The 26,215-nt window shown below is 34.8% G+C and overlaps 1 protein-coding gene across 1 annotated transcript; it reads right to left on the minus strand.

Annotated features, from left to right (window-relative positions):
• Positions 1–18,472: 18,472 nt before the first annotated feature.
• On the minus strand, positions 18,473–25,187 carry LOC131046301 (transcription factor MYB17-like; the record flags this gene model as incomplete). Its single annotated transcript, XM_059216904.1, has 4 exons — positions 25,055–25,187; positions 24,837–24,966; positions 24,629–24,744; positions 18,473–18,483 (listed from the first exon to the last, which is right to left on the minus strand). Coding segments are annotated over exons 1-4 (390 nt in total), but the record flags the coding sequence as incomplete, so codon positions are not given.
• Positions 25,188–26,215: the final 1,028 nt, after the last annotated feature.

Genomic DNA, 26,215 nt, shown 5'->3' on the forward strand with positions numbered 1-26,215 from the left:
TACTTTTGATAGAAAACGTTTTCCTTTAAATATTTCATAATAAACTTATTGAAGACAAAAATATCATAGAAGGACCAACTTTTGAAAAAATATACAAAGACTTTGAAAGGATCGTGTGCTGACGACTAATCAAAATAAACTAAATTATAACATAAGACCTTACTCTTGACCATGCAATTGTTTAATTACGCTGGATTTGGGTGTAGATTGAATTGGTCGATCACACATTTACGAAACGAAAATGAACGGTTCCCCCATTCATGGCGATTCATAGGAAAGACTCTTTAAAGAAACAAATATAAATAAATAACGTAGAGAGATCTACAATAACGTGGTTGATGACCCGGCTTGCTTCAAAATATTTAACCAGTAACCAAAGCCATCGCAATCATCACCATTACTCTGCAACTCTATATTATTGAGTAAATGGGGATCTTTGTCTGCATCATCCATGCAGCTCAAGAAATCATCTTCTAGATAGTGTGAAGTGAAATAGTGAGCTTCCCCATTTGAGCTATGCTCCCACATTACATCATAGTGCTTATTTCGGTTGCATAATCCTGCTTTTCAATAATAAATGTATCATCTTCAATATCTAGTGGCTGCTGATTATACCCCAGTCGCTCATCTAAAGTTGAACTTGAACCTCCATTTATAACCTCACTATCTATACTATTTATAGATGAACTTGAACCTCCATTTATAACCTCACTATCTATACTATTTAAAGATGAAAGGCTTCCGCTTGACAGATTGTATGAATCATACAATGTGTTGGAAGAATAAGAGACCAAGGTGGGAGAATCAACCATAGCCTTTGCCTGAATTAGATCAAAATTGCCCTCCTCCATTGCTGGACTTTTCCCACTATAGTAATCAAGGGAGATAAGATTGTCCCCCGCCTTGGGTGACTTTGAATGTTAATAAATTTCTTGCTTTTGTAAAGAGTTTAATAAAAATATAATAATATAATAATTATAATTTATTTTTTAAAGCTTTTTTCTTTTGGAGAGAGTTTAATAGAAATATTAGCAAATTAAGAATAAGAATATATTAAAATACAATAACATAATCATATATAATAATAATTCAATATTAATTACAATATCACAATATAATTATGTTTTAACATTATAGGAATTCGGAGTATGGAGAATTAGAATTTAGTCTTAGGTGCTAAGTTGGTTTGGAAATTATATGACAAGCCTAGCTTTTTATGGGCACAAATTATGTTTGCCAAATATTTAAATAATGGACCGAGAGAGTACATTTTTAAAGTCTCAAATTTGCCTTCGCGTTCTGTTATTTGGAATTTCCTTTGTAAATGTAGATCAGTTATTTTGCCTCATCTCTCATGGATTGTTCATAATGGTAGAAAGGTCGGATTCTGGGATGCAGAATGGAATGGACACACACCTCTGGTGAATATTAGGGATCGGTCTCCTCTTATCACTATTCTTTCCTCCCTTTGGGGTGTTTTTGTAGCAGATTATTTTGAAATTGTGACTAGTGGGCCCCTTAAGCTAGCTAGATGGAAGTCGATTGATTTCTTAGATGTTGATCAAAGTATGAAATTATATTTTGAGAAGATTTTGGGGGCTAGAATTTTATTTCTTTCTGATTTTGAGGATGAACTTATTTGGACAAAGAATATTTCTGGTAAGTACACTGTTAAAGATGGTTACAACTCTCTTATGGTTGCTAAAGATTTATCATCCTGGCCTTATAAGTTGTTTTGGCATTCAGCTTGTCTTCCTAAAGCTGGACCCTTTTCTTGGTTGGCAGTTCAGGACAGAGTCCTTACAGGTATGAGATTGGATAGGCTTGGTATTACTATTGTTTTCCCTTGTGTCCTTTGTAAAAAAAAATTGGAATCTTCTTCACACCTATTCCTACATTGTGATTATGCTTATGACTGTTGGTAGTGGTTGTTTGAGAAGTTAAATATATCCTTTGTTATTGTTAAGGATCTCATTTCCCATTTTAGATCTTGGCCCTTTATGTTTGCCTCATCTTTTTATGCATGCCTTTGGATCATATCTTTATCTATTGTGATTTGGAATGTTTGGCTAAAGCGAAACAACAAGATATTTAAAAAAACAAGTTCTCTTGTGTCTGAGGTTCTATTAAAAATCGAGTCTTCAATCTCTGAGGTTGCTTCGTCGTTTATTTATAAGAATTTGAAAAATCTTACTTCTTTTCTGCACTGGGATAGTAGAGTTACTAGAGTTTGGAAGATGCTGTCAGTTTTACCCTCTCATGGTTCAATTTTAAAAAAGAATAATGCAATAGGTAAGAGATGCTCTGCCAGATGGAAACCTCCTCCACAGGGGCAATTTAAACTGAATTTTGATGGGGCCTCTCGTGGTAACCCTGGGCCAGCTAGGGTAGGCATGGTAATTTATGATCACAATGCAAATTTTATTTTAGCTAAGTGTCATGCTATTGGTTTTAAAACTAACAATTATGCAGAATTTCATGCTTTGTCTTTTGGATTGGATATGGCAATCTCTTTGGGAATTAAAGACTTAATAATTAAAGGTGATTATATGGTGATTACTCAATGTGTTATGAAAAAGAAATCGAATTGTTGGAATTTGCAGTATATACTTGATATCATTTTACAAAAATTAGAATTGTTTGAATCTTTCTTGTTATCCCATTGTTACAGAAAAGTTAATAAGATTGTGGATTATTTGTCAGATTTAGCCATTGATAGCAATGCTAATCAGCGAGAGGTGGGTTTTGAGGAAATTCTTTCTAGGGTATGGGAAGGTTTGCAACAATAGTTATGCGATTTTCTTGAGTAATGTTGATGTAAAATTTTATGATGATAATTATTCCCGCTTTCCCCTTTCATTTCAAGTATTAATGTTTGTTGTCTGGAGGAGAGTTTGAGCTCATGGTATTTGATACAATAGTGTTTTTCCAAAGGTTTTTTGATACTTTCTTTTTTGGCAGGAAGGTTTTTGGCTCATGGGATTTGGCACAGGGCTCTGGAAAATTTTGTCTTCTTCCATTGATAGCAGCTGTGGAGTCTACATTTGAAAATTATCCGATAGGTTTTTTTAGCAAATTGTCATATGGGCTCTATGTAAAACTTATATTATATGTGTTGTGACCGCATTTTGTATGTGGTTTTGGGCGGGGTGTATAAACTGATCCATTAGATACTATAGGTTTATTTTATGAGCTGTGACCGGAGGTTTTCTTCCCAGGGTTCTTTCCTTCGGTATGCTCTTTGAATCCTGTGTAAAAAATAAAAAATATTAATAAAAAATTTTAGTGGAATTATCCACTTTTATTGAAAAAAAAATATTATAATAATTTTTAAAGTGGAATAATGAACAAATATGATATATTTTGATATCATTTACATAAATTTTTCAAAAAATAGATATATTAGTATATTAATTGACCAAATATATTATACCAATTTTCATTCTTACAATGTAAAATAAATTCTATTATTATAATATTTCTAAGACAAAATCCATCTAAAACCAAAGAAATGGTAAACAAAAATTTATAAATTAGATCCATATGAATAAATTATTCTATAAATATAAAATTATCATTATGTATATTATTTTTATTATTATATTTTAATAATTAATGACAACAAGAATAGTATGAGTTATTGAAAAGTTAATTATAAGCACATCAAATCCCCTGCCCTAAAAAGAGAACATACCATGTAACCAAGGAGTCCCCAAATGGTACATTTTGTAAGCCTGTGTAAAACAGTATTGATCATATTTATTAACTAACTAAAAGTTAGAAGTAAAGTGTAATAAATAAATAAATATTTTTTAAATAATTAATAAATGCAATCAATTGTGCATTTTGTGTGTTGCATAGATAATTCGCATTTACATGTCTTAAGATAAAATGACACAAAATAATTTTTAATTATTTCTAAGAGGCATTCTACAATGGCAACAAAGTGTGGAGTGTAATGGTGAGTGTGTTAATGTTAACAAAAATTGTTACCTTTTAGCTTAAATTGCACAACCACTTACATGTTGAAATGGTAATATTGATTATAAACATAATATTTTTAAAATAAACACCACATAAAAACAAATATATGACTTCATCAAAATTATTAGTTTTAGATAGATATATAACTAGCATGCCTATATTTTGAAAAAATTATGTAAAAGACACTAAAATATATCATATTTATTCATTATTCCATTTTAAAATATATATATTATCATATTATAATTAATATTAAGTCATTATTCTATTAAATATATTGTAATTCATATGAAATTATTATTATATTTTTATTAAACTTTTTACAAAAGCAAGAAAACAATTAAGGCTAAATTATAATTGTGATGCTAAAAATGTTGTTAGTATAAGAGGCATACACATATAATGAAACAATATAAACATAATTGAAAAGCTTAATTGAAAACTAGATTAAAATTGCAAACCACAAGCCTTCCTTGAAATGTCCCATTTTCCTCTATTCTTGAGGACCTTGAAGGTATTGGATTGATGGGCTCTCAGCGGAGTAATGACCTCCAAAGTGACAACTCAAGAGTTGAGTAGCTATTTAATCATGATTGATTATGAAAATGATATGAAATACATTATTCAAGAAACTAGATTAACATGCTATGATTAATCCAAATGCTAATTACTAGATAATTGAAATGTAAATTCCTATAGTAACAATGCCTAAATTGATATGAGATGGGATCCTTATTGCTCCAAAATGAGGGCTATTTATAGGATTTCCAAAGCCAAAGCTGAGGTGGCAGGAATGGACGGTCCAGATCTGATCTGAAGATATCAAGGGCCAAGATTGAGGAAGTTGGAGAAGAGGTTGGAGGAAGTGACAATTGTCATCTCTATGGTGACAAGTGTCAAGGAGCCTTGCTCATGAGAGGGCAAGTGTCCAAGGGAGGAGACATCTGGCAAAAGTACCATGTGTCTCAAGGAGAGAATATCCACACCATGGGAGGTTAGGATAAGGAGATTAGAATGTGCAAGATAGGATAGGGTTAGTTAGACCCAAGATTAGATTGAATGGGTTAAGTTAGGGGATGGTTAGGTTGGGTGGTTAAAGTTAGGAGCCATGTGCTTATTTGAATTTAGAAATTCAAATATTTGAAAAATGGTAATTAATCTCAACAAACTTGGGTTTGTTAATCTTAATTAGGGATTAGAAGAATTGCTTAATATGGGGAGACATTAATTAATTTATAATTAATTAATCAAAGGGGGATATGAGATGAACTATATAAATAAATCATTTAGATTTATTTACTAGTAGATGAATAGAGAAATTAATTAAATTGCTTGTGAATTCAATAATTGGGAAGGGGAATTAATCAAATAGCTGTGTATTTAATTAACTATCTTCAGACCATTTTTAGGTGTATACATTTTGCCCCTCTTTGAAGCGATGTGTGATGATGCTTTGATTCAAAGAAAACCTGATTGATGATGTTGTTGATATTGATTTTGATAGTATGTAGATTCGATCTTGATTTGACGCGGATTTGGTTTCGATATGATACTGATTTGATTTGGAGATGATAAATCTTGATATGATGTCGATTCGATTTTGGAGATGATAAATCTTGATATGATGCCCCAGACTCTTATTGATAAAAATTGATTCAAGGATGCCCCCTCGAGAGATGAATTAGATAATTTTTGAATGCTTTTGAATTTTTTGCGATTTTTTGATTTTTTCAGTTTTTGACAATTTTTGAAATTTTTGAAATTTTTTCGATTTATAGATATTAATGATTTTCTGATTTTTAGAGATTTTTAGAGTCAATCTGATTCATTTCCCGATAAGAAATTTGAAAATGCTGCCCTGTCAGGCTAATTAGTTGATTAGATGATTAAAAATAAGTGGAATAAAAATCCCACTTAAATGCCCCATTATGAGTTTAAAAAGGTGAATTCATTTTTCCACTCCTCATTTGTGCACTGCAATTGTTGGAGAAAAATTGCTCTGGAGGAAGGAAATGGTGATCCCGTATCACCATCATAGGTTTGAGCGAGTTCAGCGATATGAGCATCCTCCAGCATACGGTCCACCAGTATGTACTTCGAGAAAACCCAGCTTTGTTAAATTTTAGTTGATTTTTGAAAATTTTAGCTATTAGCATAAAAAATCATTTTTTTAGCGTTTTTGCCAGATGCGTCAGGGAGAAAATTGCATTTTTGAGATGGGTTTTTTGATTAGTGAAATGGGTTTTTTGGATTTTTTTCTTAAATTTCATTCGCATCTAAAAAAAGATTATTTATACATGCATTTTTTTTTAATTTTTAGAAATTTTAAATTTTTGGCAGGAGAGGGAAAGGCAGAGTGAAGGTGGAGAGGCGGAGGCAGAGGTAAAGCCCCAACGGCGGCCACCATTAGCGACACCGCAGGCACCTCCAACGCCGCGGGAGGAGCCTTGGGCGCCACCACGAGCGCCGCGAGCGTCGCGGAAGGCACCTTGGGCGCCACGAGCGCCAAGGTGCCACCGCGGACGCTCTGAGCATCGCGGGCGCCGCGGGAGGCACCTTGGGCGCCACCACGAGCAAGGGGAAGGGGGAAATTTTATTTTATTTTATTTTTTTTGCATTTTTTCAATTTTTTCATTTTTTCGGTTTTGACAATTTTTCGATTTTTTTGGTTTTTTGACGATTTTTCGGTTTTTGACGATTTTTTCGATTTTGATGAGTTGATTTGATTTTTTGATTTTTTTGATTTTGATATTTGATTTTATTTTTTAAACACTCTTGATTGATAAATTTGATGATCAGTTCCGATTATCTCGATGCATGCGTGAGATGAGATAAGTTTGATAATGACCTCATGATAGATGAGTGTCATTGATAGGGGCCCAATGAGATTTGATAAAAATCACAATTGAGCAAAATATATTGATAGATAGATAAATCAAGAAACTGATATGATGAGATTATTTGATTGCAGGAGCACTTTACCGTTCTTTAGTCTCAGGAGCGTTTCCCGAAGACATGGATGTTGATACCCCGCCTTAGCCAGGTGGAGCGAGATCACATTAGCAAATGTGGTCTCTCTTCCCTTCTTGATATGCCCCGACCCTTGATAAACTGGGGATTACTGACAGCTTTAGCAGAGCACTGGCATAGTGAACATAACACATTTCACTTGCCAACTAGAGAGATGACGGTGACACCCGAGGATTTCTACCGAATTTTGCGGATTCCTGTGATGGTCGATTTAGTATATTATGATCTCAGCAAGCGAGGTGGGACAGAGGCACTCTATCGCGTGTTTGAGGATGACGAGATTGGTAGGTATGATATTGCATGGCAGGGGATGTTAGAGCTAGGGTATGCTACATTACCGATTGTGCTTGCTAGATTTATTGGAGGCTTCCTTTGTCCTGATCATAGGTCAAAGGGATTATCTGTTGGATGGGGTCGTCTGCTTGAGCAGATGGTGACAAAGGGGACCCAATTTTCATGGGGATCATGTATGTTAGCGCACTTGTATCATGAGTTGCACCGAGTCGTGTACCAGGGATTAGCTGCATTATCAGCAAGGGTGACTGTGCTTCAGATATGGGCCTGGGAGCATTTACCTATCACATGACCATTGGCAAACAGAGAGAGACCTGTAGGCAGACCTTATGCTAACGGGTATCTGGTGTCATTATCTAGCGAAAGCTGGGCAAATTAGAGTACTAGAGACAGACCTTGGATGACCTAGATACTATGATATGGAGGCCATATAGGGACTATGAGATTTGGCTCGAGGATGCAGCGAAGATGCCATATGTATTCATGAAGCGATATCTGACTGGTTCGACACCTTATGTCATCAAGTGATTCCCTTGTATGAGGGTGTTGAGGCAGTATGGCAGGATACAAGGGATACCGCAGAGCACAGCTCATTATGCTCATCGAAGATTGGATGTGGCTACTTGGGGGCCTTCTATTTCATATGACCATGCTTGTGCAGAGTATCGATCATTGGGGCCTATGGATTGGGATTATCTTCTAGGTGTGATGGATAGCGGGATGACACATGACTATGCCATGCATTGTATTATACACAGGTTTCCGAAGTTGACACATCCGAATGAGCCAAAGTCAGTGTTAGATGAGGATGATGAGAGGCCACGATGCAGAGCTCCTAGACGACAGAGGGATGGTAGAGACAGAGATGATAGTGAAGATGGAGATGGATATGGAGGAGATGCAGGAGATCATGGTGATGGAGGTGATGATGGTGGAGATGATGATAAGGGAGATGGGGGAGATGGTCAAGCAGTGGTAGTGGCAATGACAGGCACACCAGGAGCTAGCAGTTCTAGATCTGGTAGAGATGTATATACAGATTGGATGGCCCGCATGGTTCGACGCAGGAGATTTAGGTCCTGGGGATCAGGGGCATCAGGTCCCAGAGCAGGAGGTTCCCCTGGTTGAGCAGGTACCTATGACAATATCATGGGCTGAGCAGCCACAGGCAGAGGCACCTTGATGGATCCTCATTCGGATGTCGTCTAATCAGCAGCAGGCTCAGATTATGGATTTACAGGTTTAGGTTCAGCAGCTAGAGAGTCGATTAGCAGAGAGGGACTCTCAAATGGCCCAGGTAGAGACTCAGATGGCTTCTCTCCTAGTCAAGAGAGATGCAGCTAGGGATAGGTGTCGGTAGGCTGAGGCATAGGCATAGTTGTTAGGAAGGTCTACTTCAGGGAAGAGTGCCTTGAAGATGATGCGCCAGGGAATCCGAGAGGCTGAGTATTACAAGACATTATACTTTATTGCTGTTCCTCTTGAGCAGAGGGCTCTAGGATTTTCACAGCTGAGCAAGAGATTGGGACAAAGCCAGGTTGAGAGTCAAGGAGTGATAGGGCCACTTCAAAGAGCTCCCCCAGTTGGGGACTCAAGTACAGGAGTACTAGCTAGTGCTACTCTACCTGCCACATCAGGATAGAGTTTTGCTCCGCGTCCGAGTGGTCACACTAATATGGGACATTGAGCTATTTATGTACACACCTTTTGTGATGAGATATTGATGATTCCTGCGATGTATATTTGTGATGTATCTCATATATTTTGTGATATCATTGTACATTGGACATTTGATCTTGTTTTGATGATATGCAGTCAATCCTATTTGCTCTGCATGACCTATGAGATGATGGATGCATTCTATTTGATATATGATTATGATGTGCAGTTTACTTTCATGATGTATGCTTGATGTATGTTTTAATTTTTTTATATGCTTATGAATTCTAGATGATAGATATATGATGATGCAGTATTTACATGATATATGCAAATATGCATGGTGATGCTTATAATTTCTATGTGATGTTTTGTGTGATTGCATTACTTTCTATGTTTATGATATTTTTTTATGATTTTCTCATGCATGTTAATATGAGATGGATGCAATGCAATGCAATGGTGCTATTTCATATTATTTGATATTAGATGAATGTCATGCAATGATCTTACTAAATAAATGAATGATTTGATGCTTTCTATGAATGATGTCTTGGTATGCAATGGTTACTTGAGATGAACTAACTTATCATGCAAGATGAATGAATTGATTATTTTTGTTATTGTCCAATGTACTCAATCACATAATAAGAGAGATAACACCATGTTAGCTTTGGCCTTGGAAAAGATGAGCATTGTGATCCCATGCAGAATGAAATGCAAATCTATCTTAAAATGCAAATGCAAAAATGAAATGCAATGCAGTGATCGGACCGGTCATGGAGTCGTTGCTTGGTTTCATCATTAAGCCTTTAAAATATGGGAAGTGAGTGCAAACATCAATGGTATAATTGAACCATGATGACCTGAGCACTACTTTCCTAGGTTTTGATATTGCAAGTTAGCACAAGCATCAAGGTATAATTGAACCAAGATGACCAGAGTGTTACTTACGTAAAATAGGCAGTAATAACCATTTCTATATGCAAGTCTGAAATGTCTTCCATGATACTTTGATGATCATGTCCTTAGACAACCTTGCACATATTAATGATTAATTTACAGATAGTAGACAAGAAAAATATCATGTTCCTTCCTCATTCCTCTAGTCAAAGACATCCTAGAGTTACTCAGAAATCATGATAGCGAAAATCAAAATAAAATAGTTGAACCATTATTGCCAAAGTGTTAAAATCATGAGTCAAGATATATCATCCATTGATATGTGTTTTGTCATGTTTAGATTGATATGTGATAGTTAATGGTTGACAATGTGATCTTATGCTCAATGTTGGTGTGTCTTAGGTTTTCGCTTAACAAGCGTAGTCTTATTGTTGTTCTACCTACTTTGATTAAGCTCAAAATGATCAAAACTTTTTGCCCCCAGCCAGGTTCAGGATTTTGCCCCCAGCCTAGAAACAAGCCTTATTATGATATAGTCAATGATCCAAACCATGACGAGAAATCACCTGGGATGCCTGTGTATGCACAAAAGGCTTTATGATGAATATGAACAGTGCTGGCAGAAAAGAATGCAAGCAGAAGAATGCATGAACCAATAGATGGCAAAGCTAGCCAACACATAGTGCCTGTTTGCCAGGTTTTCACCATCTATTTTTATTGCACTTTTTCTCATATTTGATTTTTTTTGTTATTTTTTGCTTTTTCACTGTTCTTGGATTTTCTGCTTTTTCACTGTTTTTGGATTTTTCTGCTTTTTCACTATTTTTGGATTTTTCTACTTTTTCACTATTTTTGGATTTTTCAGACATAAAACTTCTTCAGATGCATGCTATTGATGGGTTCCTCAAGCTGATCTTTGTCTTGTGTTGATAGCTGATATGCCCCTGACCCAAATACTGTTGTGACCACAAATGGACCTAACCAGTTTGGTTCAAATTTTCCCTTCTTTTCTCGATCTGACTGATTTCGTGGATTTTCCTTCAATAATAGTTCTCCAACTTGAAAGATTCGTGATTTGACCTTGTGATTATAACTTTGGCACATTCTTTGTTGATATACCTTTAAATGATCAAAGGCATTTTGTCTTCGTTAATAGATCAATCCTAACTCCTACAGTCTAGATACTCGTTGTTCTTCATCTGGGATAAGTCCTTTAAGTGATGCACGTAGAGAGGGTATCTCTACTTCGATTGGGAATATGGATTCTAATCCATATACAAGAGAGAAAGGTGTGGCACCTATTGGTGTGTGAATACTGGTGTGGTAGGCCCAGAAAGCAGGGTTTAATTGAATATGTCAATCTTTCCCAGCATCATTCACTGTCTTTTTGAGGATTGTTAGAATAGTTTTTTTAGATTCTTCTGCTTACCCATTCCCCTGTGGATAATAGGGTGTGGAGAATCTATGTCGGATCTTAAACTTCTCAAATAGCTCTTGTACATCCTGATTCTTGAATGGTCGTCCATTATCAGTGATAATGGTCATTGGTATTCCATAACGACAGATGATGTAATTCAAGATAAATGCAACAATTTGTTTTCCTGTGATATTTGTGAGAGGTACTACCTCGATCCATTTTGTAAAATATTCTGTAGCTACAAGGATGAATTTGTGACCATTAGATGAAGAAGGATTTATCTTTCCTACTAGATCAAGACCCCATTGACAAAAAGGCCAAGATGTTGCCAAAGCATGAAGTTCTTGTGTTGGTGCATGGATCAAGTTTCCATGGATATGACATTGTTTGCACGTTCTAGCTATCTGAAAAGAGTCTCGTTCCATTGTCGACCAATAATAGCCCAAGCTTATGAGTTTTTTTGAAAGGGTAAGACCACTTGAATGAGTGCCACAAATGCCATTATGGACTTCCTTTAAGGCCTTCTCAGATTCTTCTTGTTTGAGACATCTTAAAAGAGTACCGTCTAGACCTTATTTAAATAGGGTATCCGTGACAAGAGTATAATGAGAGGATTGGCGAATAAAGTTTCTCTTTTGATTTTTCGATAAGTCAGGAGGTAAGATGTTATCTTTCAGGTATGTGTAAGTTTGGCCATAGTGGGAGAAATCATGTCCTATAAGTTGACAGATGGTTTGGGAATCAGGGCAATTATGAGAAGGGTAAAACAACTCTTCAACTAGGAATTCATAATGCTCTTGATTTTCCTATGTTTGTAATAGAGAAGCAATTGTTGCCATGGAATCTGCTGCTTTGTTATCATTTCTTGGAATTTGTTCAAAAGTGATTTCAACAAAATATTTCTTGAAGTCATCCACCATCTTTTTGTAGGGCATGAGTTTGTCATCTTTTGTTTGATAGTCATCATTGATTTGATTGATGACAAGCTGAGAGTCTCCAAAGACCTAAAGTTGTGTAATGTTCCATTCTACAGCCATTTTGATACCTGTAACCAAAGCTTCATACTCTGCAGTGTTGTTGGTGCATGGAAAGCTTAATTTGTATGCTTTCGGGATGGTATGACCTTGTGGTGTGATAAATAGAATTCCTGCTCCTGATCCGTGTTGCATATCTAAACCATCAAAGTATAATTGCCATGCTTTTGTTGTGATTGTTAGGATATTAGCGTCGGGAAACTCAATCTGTAGAGGATGATCATCTTGAAGTGGTGCCTCTTCTAGTTGATCTACGATGACTTGTCCCTTGATAGATTTTCTATCTACATACTCAATATCAAACTCACTTAGGATCATGATCCATTTTTCTAGTCATCCTGTCAATGTTGCCTTGTTGAGAAAATATTTCAATGGATCGATTTTAGCTATCAACTTGATGGAGTTAGACAATAGATAGTGTCTTAATTTTTGAGAAGTAAAAACTACCGCCAAGCATTCTTTTCTTTTTCTATTGGGGAATAGTTGAGCTTGTATCCCACTAGTGTTCTACTGATGTAGTAGATGGCTCGCTCATTTCCTTCATTATCCTGTTGTGCAAGCAAAAATCCTAATGATACTTCAGTGGTCGATACATAGAGCAATAACGGCTTGTCTGGAATTGGTTACATTAGAATGGGTGGTTCCATAAGATATGCCTTGATCTTGTTGAATGCATCCTCACATTGATGGTCTCACTTGAAATGAACATTTTTATGTAATAGATGGGTGAATGGTTGACATTTATCTGCTAGTTGAGCCACAAATCTTCTGATTGACTATAGTCTTCCTTGTAGTGATTTGTGTTGACTTATATTCTTGGGAGATGCCATTTCCATGATTTCTTTGACCTTAGCTGGATCTACTTCAATACCTCTAGCTGAAACAATGTATCCCAATAGCTTTCCTGAAGTGACACCAAAGGCACATTTCTTAGGATTTAGCTATAGCTTGTATTGTTCTAATCAGTCAAAGATCTTTTCTAGTATTTCGATATGTTCTTCTCTATTGTATGATTTTACCAAGATGTCATCCATATAGTCTTCCATGAATGTATGCATCATGTCATGTAATATCGTCGTCATAGCTCTCTGATATGTGGCACCTATGTTCTTTAGTCCAAAAGGCATGACATTCTTGATCTTTAGGTCCTATTTTAATCTGATTGTATCCGGAGAAACCATCCATTAGAGAAAAAATGGAGTGTCCAGTTGTTAAATCTACAATGATGTCAATGTTAGGCAAAGGAAAGTCATCCTTTGGACATGCATTATTAAGATCTCTAAAGTCTGTGCATACTCTGATACTTTTGTCTGGTTTTGAAATAGGAACAATGTTTGATACCCATTGAGGATATGCTATAGGTCTGATGAATCCTACATCCAGTAATTTTTTTAGTTCTTCTTTGACTAAGAGAGCAATATGTGGATGCATCTTTCTTAATTTCTGTTTGACTGGTTTGGCTCCTAGATTGACATTTAAGTGATGCATAATAAGCTTTAGATCCAATCCTGGCATGTCTGCATATGACCAGGTGAAATTGATTTGTCATTGTTTAAAGAATTCCATATATTCTTTCCTTTCTTTTTCTGATAGAGAAGTTGCTAGATGTATGATCTTTGGTTACTCTGATGTCCCAATATTAACTGATTTTGTTGGTTCAATCAAAATTGATGACCTTTCTTGATATTACTCAGGTAAAGTGTCAAATCTCCCATCTTCCGGCACCTCAAGGAGGTTTTCACCGTTAGATGCATCCTTTCTTTTTACTTTTTCCTGATCTAATGTTGCCAAGAAATGGTTTTCAACATTAGACCTGATATTGTTTTCTTTATTTTCGCTTTTGCGACTAGGAGATTTGGCACCCACTTGACTGGAAGATGCGTTGCTGAAACTCTTGGTGGAAGTTGTTGTAGATTTGATTGCATTAAGATATACGAATATGGCATAGTCATTTGGAAAGGTATCAATGGCAGTATGTCTTTCATTTTCCCATTCAATAAGTTCGGGGTGGATTAGAGGTAAGGGATCATTAGGTTGAGATGTTTCGAGAGTATTTAGGGTCATGATTGAGTTATCAAAGTTTTAGATATGTATGTCAATGTCTAGAACGGTACCCTCATCAGAATGACCTCACCCAAGAAGTTCTTGATCATCCTCAATTAAGTCCAAGTCAACTGAATGTGATTCTAATTCAAGTGAACTAGTTCCTAACATTTTTCCTGCATACGTGTGAACTACATCGACTCCTACATCTTCTTTAAAGTAATTTTCTTCAGCTGATTCTTCAGAATGATAGGAATCCCATTCCCATTCATCAGAATCTATCTCACTTCCAGCTTGCAATCTACAAATTTGTTCATATAGCTTTTGATGTGTTTCTTCTGTTTGTCTTGGTATATCTTTCCTTCTTTTATATTCAACTTCTTCTGGACTGAGATTGAGTTCTATCAACTTTACTATCAACTCTCCTTGATTAGTACTAGGTTCATGCTTGTTTTGATTGAGAGTTAATGTTGGTTGGGAGGTATTATTGGTTTGTTACTATTGTTGATTTGAGGATTGTTTCTTTTTCCATTTCATGTTTGGTTGTGCTCGTTGCTTTGCAGATGCTTCTTCCCTTTCAATTGCAAGTTTTTCTTGTTTGTTTTCATATTCTTCTTTTTGTTGGTTAGAAAATGTGTCTTCTGGTAGAGTAACTTGTCCATACCCTAAGCCTTCTTTGTCTGTAGCTTGCTGATTATGAGGTTGGATAGGTTTTGAGATACCTTATTTTCCTTTTCCTATAGGACCTGTTCTAGTGTATCCCATCTTTTGAAGAATGCTGAATCCTTTTCCATATTTTTTTGTAGGTATTCTGACATTGTTGACCTTTTGTTGAATTTCTTCATCTTTGTATAGCCATTGTAGCACATCTTTGTCTTATGTCTCCTCTGAAAAGGTTCCAACATTAATGAATGCTCCATCAAATATCAGAAGATGTTTCACAATTGGTTGTTGTTTAGAGTTTGATGGTTTTCCAAAGGACTTAGGAGAGAGTGGTAATTGTGATATTGAGTATTCTTCATTTCCTTGATCTCTTAACTACATTTGTTTTTCCATACTTGATAAAATAGAGGCAAAGGATTGTTCTTTGGATTGTGTGTTTGAAGACGACGCCTCCCTGTTATGAGGAATAATGACTTCTTGAGCCATTTTTAGATTGCTGCCATATTGGAATGGATTTGAATCCGCAGATATTGTGATTTCTTGTCCATCATAGGGAAATTTGACACACTGATGATAGGTTGATGGGACAGCTTGCAAGTCATGTATCCATGGTCTCCCCAGGAGTATATTATATGATAAGTCCAAGTCCAAAACTTGGCATCCTGTGTTTTTTGTAAAGGACCCACTCTGATGGGTAGTATCACAATTCCCTTGGAGGAACGTTCTTCTTTGTCATAGGCTTTTATGGTGATCTTTTTGCGGGGATCAAGTGCATCTTCGGAATATCCTAAGGCACGAACAAGTCTCAATGAACAAATATTTAGGCCAGCTCCACCATCTATTAGAACACGTTTAACTTGCATTTTGTGAATGAGGACTTCAATATGCAAAGGAGCATTGTGGGGATGTTGCAAGGACATGTCATCTTCTTCGGTAAATGATAAGCAGTGAGGAGTTGTGAGGTGTCCCACTATGGTTTGGAATTGATCAATATCAAGATCTTTGGACACTGTGGTGTCTACTAATGCTCGTTCAAGAATTTCTTTGTGTGCAGGTGAAAGCTTTAATAGTTCTAAGATGGATATTTGTGTCGGTGTTTTCTGTAATTGATCCACTAGATTGTATTGTTTGGTAGTGGATGACTTGTTTGTTGTAGGACCCAGCAAAACCACTTTGGCTTTTCTTCATGTGATAACATGAGCAGGTTCTTGATGTTGTTGCTTTCTAACCACGATTACATTTACCACATTGTCATATGCATGAGCATAGTTTACCTTGCTTTACCTTTACCATTTTTCCCTATTGATGATTCATCCTTCTCATAATTAGGAAGTGGAGTTTTGAAAGCTATGTGAGATTCATTTGTTGTATGTCCATCCACAGTTATTAATCCATTATCAATCAAATCTTGGATGACATGTTTTAATCATTGACAAGCATCTGTTTGGTGTTCTTTGTTTCGATGGAAATCACAATAATGGTTGTCATTCCACCAGACAGGTTCTACCTTGGGTTCAAAGTTTCTTTCTTCTAGTAACGTAATCAATTTGTTTGCGATGAGTGTTTTTAATGCCGACCCAAGGGGTTCACCAATGTTTGTAAATTGTCTTTGAAAGAAGTTTTTGATAGTTGCTTTTTGGTGATTGTTGTTTTGTTGAGCTATTGCTGAGTGATTGGATAAATTAAAATCCGGTTGCTTTGGTTTTATATTGTTGTTATCCACTATCCCATCATTGACGACTTTATGATTTCTATTCCAAAATTTTGGTTTATCATTGTGATTATTGTTGTTAGTGTTGTTAGCAGGGTGAACTCCTTCTTTGAATATTTTCAACTCACCTTTCTTTATCATGGCTTCCTCCATTCTGATTCCATTATCAATCATTTTTGCAAAACTTTGATATCCTTGCATTTTTATGTAATAACTCATTTGATCATTTAAGTTGTCGATAGATATGTCCATTTTTTCATACTCCGGCACTGTACGAGGATATCTCGAAGCTAACCACCTCCATCGTTGTAAGAATGTCATGAAGGGTTCTCCGCTTTTTTGTTTTGTGTTACACAGGTCTAGAATGGTGACTTCATGTTGTATGTTGTAGGAATATTGGGATACAAAGTTATCCACCAACTCTAAAAATGATTTGATTCCTGGTGGAAGTTTGGAGAACCATTCCATAGCTAATCCAGTTGAGCTTTTTGGAAATAGTCTCATTAAGTATGTATCTTCATGTGCAAACTCCATGCTCATTGTGCAAAATTCTCTTATATGATCTTGAGGGCCAGTGCTTTCATCATATTTTTCGTACCACAGAGTCTCGAAACCTATAGGAAATGGTATCATGTTGAGGTTTTTGTCAAACGGATAAGGACATATTTCTTGAAGCGAGTATCATCTAACATTTCCTCTTTCCATATCTTGAATTTGTGTTTGCAGTGTTTGTAGTTGTTGTGTGAGAGTCATGATAGGATTATCAACATGATTTGTTCTAGCATAACCCTGATTTTGCATTCTAGGAGGATCTCGATCTCTTCTTGGTTCATCTCTGGTCCTTCTTGTATCCTCATTAGATTGAATGTTATTCAAAATTTCTACTTCATCTCTGTTGGGGATGTAAGTTTCCTCATTGTTTCTGGTGTTGCTAGGAATTGACGTGTTATTTATTTTGAGACCAAAGATGTCCTCATATTGTTCACTTTTCTTTTGTGTCAATTTGTTTACATCAAAATCTTGGGGGAGTGTAGCACCAAATTTGGCTAACATTAGGAAATATTTTTCTTTTTCTCCCTCCAATATTTTTTGCATTAATTTTTTGAATTGAGGATCTTTTTTTATGTCTCTGACATGTTGTTCTGTTATATCCTCTTCAACTTGTATTTCATCTTTGTGCTCCATGTTTCTATAGTCTTTAGTTATTTCAAACGTTTCGATTTTTGTTTCTACAATCTTTCATCTCTGAGCCCTGGTTAGAACGGGCATACACGTGGTTTGTATGTTTTTTGAGATTTAAATCTTGAGAAATGTGTTGTTATAAGTGATCAATTGTTGAGGTGAAAGTTGTGGATGTATAGACACGAAATGATCTTTTCAAGTATTTGCTTGTTTGCAAGTTTTTCGATCTTAGTTTTGGAGTGCAGATTTTGTGATTTTTGATATGACCAAGTTCAATAGGAATGATATATCCTATGATAGAGAATGAGGCTATTTTGATCAAGCGTTATAGTTTCCTGATTAAAGGATGATAGATCCTGATGAGAAACTATGTTTAAACGATCAGTTTATCAAAGACAATGTGTTGTTGCACTTTAAGGTGTTTGATCTTTAACTTGTTTGAGGTGAATACTTGAGACTTTTGTGTGTCTTGTTCTTGAATCTATTTTTGATAGAAGATAACCTAATTGAATGACCCAACAAGATGACCTACTCTCTAGGTTTGACTATTTGAGAAATGGGTTGTTTTTGTTTTCTGATTTTGATGTATTTTACCAAAAACACTGACAAAATGACCAGGAACTCTATTGTATTGACTAGAAACGTTGTTGTTTAGACCAGGAACTCTGTTGTTTAGACTAAAAACACTGTTGTTTGGACCGAAAACTCTGACAGAATTACCAAAAACACTACTATATTGACCAGAAACACTGACATACAGACCAACAATGCTGACTGACAAACCAAGAACTCTATTCTACAATATAGTGACTTTAAAGTTCAAATAATGATATGTAGGTTTAGCAAATTGAGTGTTTGAACTTAGGAGATTACAATTTTGACCCAACTCTATGAATTTCAGAATTAGAAAATGGATGTTTAGACCTAATAAGTACCAACTGGGAGATCTAATGCTCCAACATGAGTTATTTAACATGCAACTTACAAGATTTGTTGATTAAACTAAGGGAGCTGACCTTTAGACCAAAAGAGCTACTGTTTAGACCAAGAACACTAAGAAACAGACCCAAAACTCTGTTGTTTAAACCAGGAAATCTAACAGACAGACCAAGAACTCCTATCTATAGACCAAGAACTCTGCTATTTAGACCAGAAGCACTGTTATTTAGACCAGAAGCACTACTATTTAGACTACAAACTCTAACAAACAAACCAGAAACTCTAATATGCTCAACCTTTGAGAGTTAATGTTGAAATAATGAGAAATTTGACATTAACACCAATAGAGCTGACATTTGGATTGAAAATGCAACTGTTTGGACCAAAGGTGCGACTGTTTGGACTGAAAGAGCTAATGTTTGAGCTATAAAAGCTAATGTTTGGACTGAAAGAGCAAATTTGCTGCAAAACTTGTGAATTTGATAGTTTGAAGTTTGAGTTTTTAATGTTTATTGTATTTCAATGGATGAGATCTTGACTTGACTTATAAACACAGAAATTAGATTGTATTTTTGTCCCAAAGGTTTTAAATAATTAAAAAGCACATCAATCAATCTATCCTCAGGAGATTGGCTGAGAATGAAAACCTTTGCTTGCTGACTTAGGTACACACCCAATAGCTAATCAGAATACGGCTGCTAAGTCTCACGCAATGGATTCTCAATGCCGTATTATCCGACTCCAAATGCTAATGGGGGCACGATATGGCAAGTGTCTTGGGAGAGTTACTATCTCTCTTGCACAAAGATTATCACCCTTTCGAAGGTGAATCAGGTAGCTTCTATTTTTATAGTTCTTAGTCAGGAATTCCATTTGAAATTACCCCTTGAAGTCATGCAAGCATGATTGAGGCCTATAGCCCGACAAGGTACCGAAACAAGTTGTAGTCACGTAAACGTGATTGAGACCGTGAGGCCCTACAAAATGCCCGATATGAGAGATCTCAAAGAGAAAACTCAAATAATCCCATCCTCTGAGACTTTAATCATCAGAGACATATTTATTATAGTGAGTTGGAATGCTCAAGTCCAGTTGTACTCACTTGGGTTGTTCTCACGGGGTGATTACTTTTTCCCACTGTGACAAGCCCGCTAAAGATATGCACTATTGAAAGAAAAGGATGAGTCTAGCTTTCTGATCACCTAAGAAAGGTGAGAGCATACTCGCCTATCATCAGACACATAAGACATGTTTGTTCATTTCCATTGTAATTAGTCTATGTGCCTAATTTAACAAATATAAGTGCAAAATCCCATGGCTGCAAACAAAGTTAGTAGTTTATATTGCATTCTTTGGTGGTGAAATAGTTTATAACTCCAGTCTTTCACAGCAAAATAAGTACCTACAAAACCAACAATCTGCAAATTAGGTTCGGGAAAATGACAATCCAGAAGGAGAAATGAGGAATGCAACATACAATATTTGCAAAATTACTAAAAAACTGAAAATGCCATCAAATTGACCAAGAACGCCATCATATGTGCCAAGAACGCTACTCTACACACTAGAAACACTGCTCTGCACCACAAACGTTATTCTGCAAACCAAAAATGATGTTTTGCAAACCAGAAATGTTGTTAAACAGACTGAAAATGCTGACAAATTTGCCAAAAATGCCACCTTACATACCAAAAATGCTAAAGTACAGACTGAAAGTACTAAAGTATAGAAAAGTAGAAAAACTGAGTTGAGAAGTCTCCTAAAAACGTCATTTGAGGTGTCAAAACGTCACAATAGAGACCAAGAACGCGATTCAGGAACCCAAGAGAGCCAATCTGGACTCTGAAAGAGCTAATCAACCTATCAATGAAATTTCCTACAAGAAAACTTGTTAAAGATCAAAGGGGCTAGGCCCCAACAGTGGGCGCCAATTAATGTGAAGCTAAAAATGTTGTTAGTATAAGAGGCATACACATATAATGAGACAATATAAACATAATTGAAAAGCTTAATTGAAAACTAGATTAAAATTGTAAACCACAAGCCTTCGTTGAAATGTCCCATTTTCCTCTATTCTTAAGAACCTTGAAGGTGTTGGATTAATGGGCTCTCAGCGGAGCAATGACCTCCAAAGTGACAACTCAAGAGTTGAGTAGCTATTTGATCATGATTGACTATGAAAATGATATGAAATGCATGATTCAAGAAACTAGATTAACATGCTATGATTAATCCAAATGCTAATTACTAGATAATTGAAATGTAAATTCCTATAGTAACAATGCCTAAATTGATATGAGATGGGATCCTTATTGCTCCAAAATGAGGGGTATTTATAGGATTTCCAAGGCCAAAACTGAGGTGGCAGGAATCGATGGTCCAGATCTGATCCGAAGATATCAAGGGCCAAGATTGAGGAAGTTGGAGAAGAGGTTGGAGGAAGAGACACTTGTCATCTCTATGGTGACAAGTGTCAAGGAGCCTTGCTCATGAGAGGGCAAGTGTCCAAGGGAGGAGACATGTGGAAAAAGTGCCATGTGTCTCAAGGAGAGAATATCCACACCATGGGAGGTTAGGATAAGGAGTTTAGAATGTGCAAGATAGGATAGGGTTAGTTAGACCCAAGATTAGATTGAATGGGTAAAGTTAGGGGATGGTTAGGTTGGGTGGTTAAAGTTAGGAGCCATGTGCTCATTTGAATTTAGAAATTCAAATATTTGGAAAATGGTAATTAATCTCAACAAACTTGGGTTTGTTAATCTTAATCAGGGATTAGAAGAATTGCTTAATATGGGGAGACATTAATTAATTTATAACTAATTAATCAAAGGGGGATATGAGATGAACTATATAAATAAATCATTTAGATTTATTTACTAGTAGATGAATAGAGAAATTAATTAAATTGCTTGTGAATTCAATTAATTGGGAAGGGGAATTAATCAAATATTTGTGTATTTAATTAACTATCTTTAGACCATTTTTAGGTGTATACAATAATTATTATAACATTTTCATATCATTATATTTTTATTTTATATTTGTTCTTATCCTTATCCTTGAAAAAAATTACATTTTATGTACAGACACTTTCAATCCTCCATGCTTCCATTGTAATATGTGTATCAGCATAAATATTAAATAAAAATAGAAATATTTTAAAAAACAAATATACCTCATAATAATATGTTTAGAAATATAATTTTTAAATTAATAGTAGAGAATAATTAATCTAGTTAAAAAATATATTTTATAAATTTTTATTTTTAACAAACCTATTTCTTTTGATGATTTTCCCTCAACCTAGGAAGCTCTAATTATTGCATTTTCTTTATCTTTGTTGACCTAATCCTTTTGTGCTACAATATTAACTTGACTACCTCCTTGTTTTTCTATACTGAACTCCACTTTACCTTTTTTGTTGTGCAACCTCAACCAAAACCTATTAAGATATTTAGGTAATCAACATGAATAGAACACAACATGATCTATCTTAATGGAAATTCACTTTCATATTTTCATGAATTTATACATCTTAGTTGATGTAACATGAACAAAATAGATAAATAAAGAATGGTGCATTTCTAACCTATGATGTGTATGATAGTATCTATAAATATGAGATGCTAAAAATCAATATGAAATTTTCTTAGGATGGTGTCCTTAAATACATAACCTTAAACACATATGTTGAAATATTTTGCATGCATGCCAATAGTTAATTCTCATATTTTAGAGTTACTATTCCTAAAAGGTAGAATTTTAAATTTTGTAACTAGATATTAGAATGTGCATAAGTTCTAGCCTAGGAGATGAGACCATAGATGTGATATAGTCTAAGATAGAAAATATACAAAGAGTAGCGACAATGTTGTTTCAAATTGGGAAGTTAGTATATATGAATGCTAGATTCAATATTGATATGAATGAATGTATTAAAAATTCCAAGATAGATAGTCACGTTGTGCATCAATAACATCCACACAAAAATGAGATAAATTAGAAAGAAAATTGTAAATTATAAAAGATTTATTATTTATAAAAAATAATCAAGAGAAAGTGCATAACACTTATGAATGGAGCACTTATTCCCATCATTCATTCACTAGTAGGGGAGAATTATTTTACTTATTTTATTGAACATTATTGTAACAATCTTATAGAAGGGGAACTTATCCTCATAAAATTAGAGTAGGGGGGAATTTGTTTTTTTAATTCATTGAATTTGGTTACATTCTTATATGGTAGTGTCATGTGATTTGTTATCTAAGTTTGTTGTTTAAACCTTAGCAACATAGGCTATCCTTTGTAAATGTTGAATCTATAATATTGGAGCTACTACAATTTAGATATCAAATAGAGGTTATGAAAATAAAGGTGCTAAAATTATGTAGCTAGTGCATACTAAAATAAATGTCACATGGTTCAATACAATTCATTCCCTTCTTTTTCTGTTTTCTTCCAAATTTACCTCCACAATTTTTCTTAATCAACTAAAATAAATACCCATATCTGCAATTCATGTAATTACACAACATATGAACATCAAAAAAAGGTAATATATTCAAACTTTTAAATTTTATCCACAATAACAATATAATTATTCTTGATAAGAGTTTAAATATAATCTCTAAACTTAAAATAATGGAAGTTGGAATGAAGAACACTATAAAATGGGAGCAACAATCATTGAAAGACAAATAAGAAAGAACATGTCATTTTTTGTCAAAAAGCAATTCTATTCAAAATTTCTTAGCCTTATATAGATTGACATGTTCAATAATTTTCTATTTGTTGAATAGCATTTTCTTCATTTTTGAACAATTTCTTTTAATAGTCACATGTCATATTCCAAATATTATTTTTATGCTTATTAAAATATTTAATAAAAGATGATTTCGACAAACAATAATATATTGATGTGTAATTACATCTCTCATTGATTACTTTTGATAGAAAACCTTTTTCTTCAAATATTTTTGTAATAAACTTACTGAAAACAAAAATATCATAAAAAGACTTAACTTTTAAAAAAATATACAAACACTTTCAAAGGATCGTGTGCTGACGACTAATCAAAATAAACTAAATTATAACATAGGACCTTACTCTTGACCATGCAATTGTTTAATTACGTTGGATTTGGGTGTAGATTGAATTGGTCAATTACACATTTACGAAAACGAAAATGAACAGTTCCCCCTTCATGGGGATTCCTAGGAATGACTTTCTTTCCTATTAAAGAAACAGAAATAAATAAATAACGTAGAGAGATCTACAATAACGTGGATGATGACCCGGCTTGATTCAAAATATTTAACCAGTAACCAAAGCCATCGCAATCATCATCATTACTCTGCAACTCTATATTATTGAGTATATGGGGATCTTTGTCTGCATCATCCATGCAGCTCAAGAAATTGTGAGCTTCCCACATTACTTCATATGTGCTTATTTCGGTTGCATGATTATATCTAATTGGCTCATCAGAAGAATTTGTACAACTGGATTCAAACCAATCTAAACTTGAACTTGAATCTCCATTTACAAACTCCCTGTCTATACTATTTATAGATGAAAGGATTCCGCTTGACAGATTGTATGAATCATAGAATGTGTCCGAAGAATTAGAAACTCTGGTGGGAAAATCAACCATGGCCTTTGCCCGAATTAGACCTGAATTGCCCTCCTCCATTGATGGACTTTTCTCACTACAGTGGGAGTAATCAAGCGAGATAAGATTGTGCTCCGCCTTAGGTGACTTTGAATGATGTGTTACTGGATCGAGTCCCACTCTTGAAACCCGCTTCTTCAAGCGAGTATTCCACACATTCTTTATCTCGTTATCTGTTCTTCCAGGCAGACGTGAAGCAATAGCCGACCACCTGTATTTTATATAACACAATCCAATAACATCAGCCAAGGATATGGTGGAACAAACAAAACAGTAAAGAAATATTATGAACAATGATCAAACCTGTTGCCCAGAAGTTGATGAAGCTTAATAATAGTCTCTTCCTCTTCAGAAGTAAAATTCCCATGTTTAATTTCTGGTCTGAGGTAATTGACCCACCTTAGACGACAGCTTTTACCGCATCTTAAGAGTCCTGTCATTACCAGAGAAGAATACTTATCAGTTTTAGACTGCAAAAAGAAAAAGAGTCCTGCCATTAAATTAGCGTGTAGAATTGAAACCTGCTTGTTTAGGGACTGCACGCCAGTTCCCATGGCCATTCATGCGAATAAAATGAATGAGTATTCGATCTTCTTGAGGAGACCATGGGCCTTTGTTTAGTCCGATTTTATCACAGCAGGGAGCTCGGCCCATTGTTTTGGTTTGCACTTCACATATACCCAGATGCAACTCTTATATACCCAGTCACACAGTCGCAGTTGCTCGAAATTTCTGGGCAAGTCACAATGAATAAAAATTTCAATTTTGTAATTTTGAAAGGAATGAGTCCACCCTTTTTTGAATATTACTGGATCATTTGGACAGATTCGTAGTGCTAGTGTTGACTGTTTCACAGCAAATTGTGCCTGCTAGGTAAAACCTGTCTTTATCACTATTAATTTATTTGTAGTGTTGGACTCTTGTTCTTTATTTTGTATTTATTTATATTATAATTACTTTTATAAATATAATTTATTATATTATAATGTTTTTAAAAAATAATTTATTGATATATAGATTGACTTGATATATTTGTACCATGTAAAACAAATTATGTTATTACAATAATTCAAAGAGGAAATCCATCTGCAATCAAAGAAATGTTCAACAAAAATTTATAAATTCACTTTCTATTAATAAAATATTTTAGAAATATAATATAATATAATCATTTTCATATCATTTTTATTGATAGTTCTTATTTAATATTTTACTTTATAATACGAATTATTTAAAAGTTAATTGTAACCACGTCAAATCCCCCACCCTAAAAAAGAATATAGAATGTATGCAAGAAGTCCTTAGATGATACCTTTTGTAAGCCTATGCAAAAGAAGTTTTTTTTTTAATCTTAATGTGGGAACGATATAAGATTATTTGACAATGTGAGGGAGTCTGATGCTCTGAGTTTGTTGTAGGTGTCATTGATTTTGAGTGGTAGTACATGTATGTGCATGCATCTACATGCATCTCTAATGCTTATGATTGCCTTTCTTCTGCTTGTTGATAGGATTTTTAACTGTGTTTAAGTAGGTGGATCGAGTTAGAAGGGATGCTTATGTATGTCTCTATTGTTTCCTCCTATCTTAGAAATCTCAAGACATTTATAGTAAGCTATTTTATAGGTAGTTTTCAATGAGGTTTGCACTTTCTAGGAGACTACCAATGGGTAGTTTTCATAA

The sequence above is a fragment of the Cryptomeria japonica genome, chromosome 2 (assembly GCF_030272615.1).
Source record: "Cryptomeria japonica chromosome 2, Sugi_1.0, whole genome shotgun sequence".
Lineage (NCBI taxonomy): Eukaryota > Viridiplantae > Streptophyta > Pinopsida > Cupressales > Cupressaceae > Cryptomeria > Cryptomeria japonica.